General features: G+C 36.2%; 1 protein-coding gene across 1 annotated transcript in view; it reads left to right on the forward strand.

The window, feature by feature from the left end:
* LOC108968982 (glycoprotein-N-acetylgalactosamine 3-beta-galactosyltransferase 1-like) overlaps positions 1 to 8,592 on the forward strand; it is a 19,054-nt gene that overhangs the window by 1,779 nt on the left and 8,683 nt on the right. The window contains exon 2 of the mRNA XM_018933405.1: positions 5,874 to 6,167. Coding sequence (XP_018788950.1) covers positions 5,874 to 6,167 — 294 coding nt within the window. The remainder of the gene's footprint in view (positions 1 to 5,873; positions 6,168 to 8,592) is intronic.

An 8,592-nucleotide genomic window follows, 5' to 3' on the forward strand; every position in this document is an offset into this window, starting at 1 on the left:
TGAACTCGATCAACTGTCAAAGTTTAGGTGGTTTTGACGTTTAGCAATTGTTCTCTCACTTCCAGTGAGAGAGGAGTTAAACATCTCATTATCTCTGATAATATCATGGCAACAAAGATGGGAGAATGAAAGTCGCGGCRGATGGACGGCCAGGCTGATAAAAGATATAGATTTATGGACAAGTCGTAAATTCGGAGAAGTAGACTTTTACTCAACCCAGCTGTTATCCGGCCACGGATACTTCAAAAAGTACCTCTACAGAATGGGAAAAGTCGAAGAGCCGTTATGCCTATACAACGATGCGACAGAATGTGTGAATTCTTCGAATGTGAGCGCTGACAAGGAGAACACACCGCCGTAGAAGACATGGGCTGCCCAATAAACGCTGACAATTTAATCAGCGTCATGTTGGAGAGCGAAGCAAACTGGGGATCATCCAGAAATACGCAGCACTCTTGCTAGACCTGGTCGCAGGTGTGCAGATGTAAATCTCTCAATGAGAAAAATGGTACGCCACCACGAAGTAATGAAAATGCAGTCCCAGGATTGGCGACGGTTCTTTAGAGTGGGGGGGTGAGGTTTTAAGTGACCTGCAAGTGGCACATACCGCTGCTGTGACGATGATGCGGAAGGCATTTTCCACCGCCTCATCGGCAAAAAAAAAATAATAATACTTCTTAGTATAAAATAATGGAGTTTAGGAAGAATAATGTGGTCTAAAACAAAGCTTGTAGACTGCTGAATCAGTTGGAGTAATATTTTCAGTATTTTAGGAAATAATATAAAATATAGTTGCATAATTTTATATCAATCAATTGAGGCCAGCTCAGTTTAAACCCTAATAAGACATGTTTATATGTGTAATTCCCCAGATAGTATCAGCTACGAAGATACAAATTTAAATCCGATCAGCGAATAAATGATAAAAGTCCAAAGAAAAACATAAATAGTATTTATGTATATAATTCGATAGCGTTCAATAATTTGAATTCACGCTCGCGCAATCAGCAATTCCTCCCGTGGATTTCCACACCAAGCCAGAGAGCAGACCACTGCAATTTGCGACGGCTTAGAGTCAGCTCGAAGCGAGTTTTCGAAAAGTGGGTCAACAGCAAAATCGTAGCCGACGCGTCAGTGACGTTCAATGCGTCACGCCACAGCGAAGTAAACTCGTTCGTAACCGCTGAAGCCATTATAGCCATGGAAGCCGCTGCAAACCGACGTTGTCCTAGTCATTTAATAACGCGCCCGAAACCGGTTTCACTTTCATGGTGCGGGTCACATATGGTCTTTCAATTGAGAATTCGAAAATTCATTCACTTACGAACTCAAACATACATACGCATACTTATGCATGCACTTATCTTCGTGCGTTTACAAATTCGAATTGAAATGAGATGTGTTGAGTGGAGATGGCGATGCCGGTGCTGATTGCGATGGAGATGAGATGCCTTGGCGGCCACGCGTGACAAACTGTAATTATGCACGCACATGTATATGTTTATATTTACTTAATCATATATCCCGATAAGAAAGGGACTAGTTGATAAGTAACTTTTAACTGGTTCGTTACTAATATCCAAACAGTCTGTCGACTACCTTTTTTACTGACAATACGCAGATACCTTACTAGGTGATTTCATAAAGTTACTTAAAATATGACCGAAAATGATGCTCTTAAAAAAATAAGTTTTGGTTCTCTACTCGTACACTCCTTGCATTGGTAACTGTGAAATATAGTCGTTTTTATTGAGTTTTGACCTGATGGATCGATAGATTGTGGCCAAGACTTTTAGACAAAGCTTTCACAAATCCATTTTTCATGAGCTTTAGAGCATTGGAGTGCGCTTATCTCGATCAACATCTTTTTACGGACATCATCAATAATTGTTTAGGTTTTTTTAATTCCTTCTTTGGATAAATCATTTATGAATAAATACGGCGCTCGGTGCAGAAAACCGAAAAAAACTTATAAAGACAAATAAAAAGTGGCAGCTCGCTAAAACATATAAAACTACAAGAAATCGCTCTATATTTTTGAACATCTTGCTGCAACCTTTAAACATAAATATTGAGTTTTTTCAGACTAGTTCGTTTTAGTTCAGGTGCAGACTACTATTTTCGCTGAGTACTTTGGAATTTAATTGTTGTATATCCAAAGATGGTTATTGTTGGCATCTTGAGCCTATCAGAAAATTAAAAGGCTTCAATGACTTGCTGCTGCCGAAACACCGTAAATTTCCTATTGTTTTTAAGACTCGTTGGCGTAAAAGCTTTGTTCAATAAATCGTTAACTTTATTCAGCGGTTAGCTTAGCCAGAGATCAAAGCATAAGGGTCAGGCAGCACACATACATATGTTGATGGTTACAAAACGTGCAGCTCCGAGGTATATGCCGACACTTTCACTTGGCAACCGTGAATTCACGCCCAATGCTTGACTTTGACTTTTCACTGTCATTGAAGTGTGCATTTGTACGTACCTTGTTTTGACGTGTTTTCATTTTTCAACTCCTATAAATCATTATAATAACTCTTATATGACAACTGTCTTGTTATTGCTTTCTTAAATCTGGTTTACTTGTATGTCTTTCAATAAATGCTGTCAAATATTTTAAGTGTTTTGCTCATTTGGGGTTATGACCATTGGAAAGCTCGCCGATTTTGGTTTCATTGAATAATGTAGCCAATGGCATTCAATGAGTTTGCTCATGTTTATGCTTAATTTGTGTTTCGTGGTTTTAATCCATTTCACTTTACAGAAGAAATAATATAATTCGAAGATAGCTTACGAAGTCTTTTTGCGGACGAGATTTTGGATTTAAGAAATTTCGATTTTATGAATCCCCAATTAAACTCCATTATTTATGGATGTATGTAAATGAAATAATTGATCCCAGAGTACTATGTATATCAAATTAATTAGACTGAGCCGAAGTACAGTGGCTTTTCTAAATTTATGGTTCTTTGTACAATTTTTAAATAATCGAGATAGTTTTAGCGTTGCATACAAGAGTGATAGAGGCAATATTGCGAAGAGAAAGCCCTCAGAATGTTAAGGCAGAAGGTTAAAAGCTTATGGTAAAGAATAAAATCCAGTTGCATTATTCTATATATTAAGAGATCGAACTCTGTCATTAAAAACACTTTTTGAAGTATATTAGACATCATAAATTTCGTGAATTGTTTCCACCAAAGTGTGTAACATCTTCTTCTAGACTTCACACATTCATTATGATGACTCCTCTGGTTGGCTCGTAATGAACATATCCTGCAAATAGTATTCGTTTTCGCCCGATAAATTTAGATCAGTGTTAGATTTTTAGAATCTGGTTTGAGCACCCCTGGACTGATCTTAAAAAAGCAGTTTATATAATTTACTTTTGCAGCATTGAATGGGCAAAAATTACTTAGATAAAAATCATACAAATACATAATATATTATATGTATACAGAAGTACTAGAGGACGTTTGTTTTAATTAATGCTGTAGCCTATTTTTTTCGCGTTACTTGTTGGTGTCTATTCTTTCAAATTTCCTCTTCAATCAACATCCTATGTCATATTCACCTTTGCTAATCAAAAAGATTCAGAATCTTTCTCTTAAACGCCTAAGAATCAGCTCACCAGGCGTTCCTTTTATTCACGGTGCCGTGTCATATATACATATGTGCATATATTCTAGGATATGCCCCCCTTTAAATTGTCTAATCAGTCCTACTGCTTCTACGTCGAATTCTCCACTAAGAGAGCCAATAACCTTCGATTAGTTGTATAAAAAAGTTTATATATTTTTGAATATGCATGAGAATAGCAAAAAGGTTCAACGACCGCAATAACAAATTTGTCACCGAGTTTAAAATAAGCAATCAAAATTATCGTCACTGCAGATTGTTAGACACTAATCGCCACCACCAGATGAGCGTGTGTGAAAACGTACGCGCAACTCGATTGCAGCTCCCGCAAATTGCACTTCATAAGTCAACTGTCAATGAATTCAGACTAGACAATTTGTTTGCATATTTCATTATCAGACAACTACAATCACGTATTGCTTCATTTGCTAACCGTTTTTATTAGTAACACGTGGAAGTCCCACACATCTTTATGAGTAAATATTTGTCTCCTCCTGATGTGCTTAGGTGACTAATTTCAATTTATCATTTATCATCCTCATCTACTCACTCTCGCTTTTTTATCTAATTCTCTGTAGTTGCGACTTTATTCTAAGTGACGTAAGTGATTTAGGTCTAATACGGGAACTATTTTTGGTACAACTCTTCGGAGAAATCTCATACCTAAGTAACTACTCTAATAAATTCAACCAACGATTTGAAAATGGGTGACATCGTACTAAAACCAATCCCTCTTAACATTCCATTTTCAACGTCTTCAGTCTTTTCACTTTTCAATATATAAATCAATGAAGATTAATTTAGATGGAAGCTGGAATAAATAGTGACTGGAAGATTTCGTGGAATGGACGAAATGATACTATTCGATTTCCAATAAATTCTTAATAGAACATATTTCCCAAGTATAATGTTTTTTCGAATTTCCGATTAACTTTATACCCTACAAATTCGTAGAAACATGTTCCCTAATGTACTTTAGTTTATTGTCAAAGTTAAGTGAAATCAGTCAGTTCTTCTATTTATTAGAGCTCACATTGTCGTGGCATTGCGACATGCTCAGATTGTTTAGTGCATGATTAACTTTTGTTAGATTCGGCTCGAATCATTTACCCTGGTTTTGAGCGGCTTTGGCGTAGTTTTTTGGTTTCGGCTTCTCATAAACCCATGTTCATCGGCAGTTATTATTCTCTGCATGAATCTTGGATCGGAATTCGTACGATCAATCATGTCCAAAGGGACCTGTTTAAGGTATTCGTTTTGAAAAAAAAAAACTTTATCGAGAGTGGAGCAAAAACGCATTTCATGCATAATATATCGACCAAAATCATTCGCCATCTCTCTTAAGCTTGTTTGACGGTTTTCAGGCACCACATCCTTTACTTGTTTAATATTTTCAACAGTTGAAAATGTTGAAGGTAGTCCAGAACGAGAGATGGCTTGTGTTTTTGATAAAACAGAATCACCGTAAGCCCTTTCAAACATTCGCTACGATTCTGCAAACGAAATTTAGGTGGAAATGCAAAATTTGAGACAAATTCCCGCTCTTTATCAATTGTAAAAATCGCAACGCACTACTGCAGTGTACTGACTTATGCAGCTGCTGTAAGCAAACTGGTTCCCAGATCGCACTCATATTTCGCAAAGTAATTAAGGACGGTTCTACCAACTTAGCAGGATACTAGATACATTTTTCTAAATTCATTTACCCGGGGAATTTAATCACAATTTCCGGGTGCTTTTTTGTCACAATGTATTTAGGATTTCAATTTGTTCTTTTTGTTGAATGATACCGTTTTTTACACCCTTGTGACATCAAGTATGGCTTAACTGACTCTATTATCTTAGCCATTTTTGGAGCTTGGGACTTAAAACGCAATTTCTTCAACAGTTGCACATACGCAGATATTTGTGCTTGCTATGCATATGAGATGTACCGTTCAATTATCAATTAAATCCTAATCTTTTTGTACACTCCGTTATCTAATACATAACAGAATACCAATTACTCTATCTAGAGTTATGTATTTGTGGAATGCAGCTTACTGCTTATGAAGGCGCAATTAGTAGTTCTTTAAAGTTTCTCTGGCGAAGATGCTATTACCTACAAATGCCGCGAATGTTCGGCATAGTTTTCAAAAGTATTCAAAATGTATTTATTTGCCGTTAATCTGTTTAATCGTTTTAACCACAATCTATATTGTACTAAGTGATCAACGGCATTTATGTAATAAAATCTTCAGGCTAAAATCAAGTGAAGAAAATTTGAACGGAAACCCTTCCATTTATTGTCTAATTGTACTGCTTGATCCAAGTGACTCGCAAATAGCGTTGAAAGTCAAAACAACCTGGTCCAATCATTGCAGTCGCGTGTTGTTCGTCAGCGAGACACAGCACGAAGTGTTAGAGCCGTTGGTCATACGTCAGCCGAGTCCCATACGCGAACATAAATGGCAGCGTTTAAAATTGGCCTTGCGCTATCTCTATGACAATCACTTCGACGAGGTTGACTGGCTCCTCATCTCCGACGAAACCAAGTAAGTGACGTTAAAAGAAATTTTATGTGCGCTTGAATTTTTATAGACGCGCTTATGTTCATGAAGAATAGGTCCGGGTGCATGCATTATCTGTCATAAATAGTCGCCTAATCCAAACAAACAATAAAAATTTCAATATGAATAAAACAATTATAATTGTGTCTATTTATGGCACATTAATAATATTCGTGAGACAGTGTGTACGGTTATGTACGCTCGTGAGAAATTGTGAGTGATGAGGAACATGCTCAAAGAGTCAGAGCCACAACAGCGCTGTGATTGTCCGTTCTTTATTAGAAGTTCAACAAAGTCAGTTTTGGGCATTAATTCATTGGACTTTCCTTTAAACTTTATTGGAAGTAATGCAGCTTTCATTATCTGTGTCGCCAACTAGCATACATTGTTGTGACATTCAAACCACAAATTCATTGTGTAGACTTTTTGACATGAGTTCGCTGGTTTTGCCGATAAAGTTATCTATTGACATGGAGATGCTTTTACGAAATTGCTCTCCGTGGCAGTAAAAAAATAACTGATATCAAATGACGCAAGAAATAGAGATTCAAAAGTTCCATTAGGTAATAACATTTCTTAAGATCATTTTTGGACAATTTATTAGTTCAGTTAAAGAATTGAGAATTTTTAGGCTGACATAACATATATGCAAATTATGTATGTGTGGTATCGAACATAGAACATCGAAGTTAAGATTGTTTTTGATCGTGACATTCATGGTAAACTATAACCAGATTGAATATATTTTCTTCTGATTTCGACTCTTTCAAAAAACAACATTTATGTTTTTATTAAACACTACCCACTTTAAATTATTTAATCACCGGTTACCAAAATCTGATTCTTTTCCATGTTTAGTATTGCTGGCTCGACATAGAGTTTATTGTTAATGGGTAGCAATTGGTTCTACGGACCACCACATCACCTCAAACAAAAAGTAGAATTAAATATATCAAAATTATAAGAATTACATAGCTGTAAAATTGTTTTTCATAGTTTAGATGTAAATATTAAAATATGCGCGGTATGCGAAATGTCTACTTTAGAACATATAAATTTATAATCGGAGATACGAAGACTAATTCCATCTATCTATACCATCAGAAGAACCCCTATGCTTGAACCCCTATGAATTTTAGAAGGTCTTCAAACATCTGAACAGGTGCTTGGCAAGAATGGAAAACCCAAGAACGGAAGCTACAGAAATGTTTCGATATTTCAATTTCGGAATAATATTCATCTTCACCGCACTCCCCATATAACGGTACTGCTAAAAACTACTTAAGGCACGATAAATGAAGTTATTAAATTTTACCCGCGAGATGTATGAGAGGCCTTTAATGTAGCTGGGGTCAAAATTGGACGATGAGTGATCCTTTTAACCGATTTCAAAAAAAAAATTGGTACTTCGCAATCTTCTGCGAAAATGGGCGAAATCAGACTGCAGGCACGCCTGCTTCCCATAAACACAATTTTAAATTTCAATTGAAATTTTTTACTTTCCAGCATACAAATACAGAAAGAATTACTATATAAGGATAAGACTTTGCACGAATATGTGGATCCAGTGCTTATACCAGGGTAGTTGCCTTTTTACCGAAAATATCGGTCAATGTGTGAGATATATAATTGAAATTAAGATAGAATATTTAGTATATCTTTGTGCAAAAAAAAACGTGCAATACTCTCCTTAGCTCTCCTACGACTTTATACCGTGTACATACATCAACCAGAATGTGTTTTTGTTATAACAGTGATATTTGTGCTTATAATGAATAAAATCGAGTGAGAACTCGCCCTAGCCCTGATATTACTAACAAGCCTTATAGACCTGAAGGTACTTCCCTGGCTTTAATCCTTGCAAGTGGCAAGAGTATGAAATGCTTTGTTACACCTTAACTTAGCTTTTCCTTACTAGTTTATTTTTATTTTTAAATCCGATATTGTGTTTTTAAGAAGTTTATATTTAGTTGCGTGCTCTTAATTTTTTAATACTAATTACGTCTACAAATTTTTGGAACATTTCGGTAGAAATATACTCCCATTCGTTCTTCACAGCCTCCAATAGTTGCGTTATCGATGTCGGTTTAGATCGGCCTAGAGTGCCCTTTATATCAGACCACAAATTTTCGATGAGGTTTATGTCAAGGGATGATGGCGACCATTCCATTTGGTTGGCATTCCGTTCTTCAAGCCACAACTTAGCAAATTTTCTTAAGTGTTCGGGATCATTCTCTCGCTGGAACTTCCAACAAGCGGCATTTCCTCACTGGAATACTTTCCCTGATACAATAATTGACAATAGATAACTAGTAATTTCAACTCTATGTTTTTATACCTGTCTCTTATACACATCTAGATGTGTATAAGAGACAGGTATCGTTCAAGACCAATAACCGCCATATTGCTT

This window comes from Bactrocera latifrons, unplaced genomic scaffold, assembly GCF_001853355.1.
Source record: "Bactrocera latifrons isolate USDA-ARS-PBARC rearing strain unplaced genomic scaffold, ASM185335v1 scaffold_236, whole genome shotgun sequence".
In the NCBI taxonomy this organism is placed as follows: Eukaryota; Metazoa; Arthropoda; class Insecta; order Diptera; family Tephritidae; genus Bactrocera; species Bactrocera latifrons.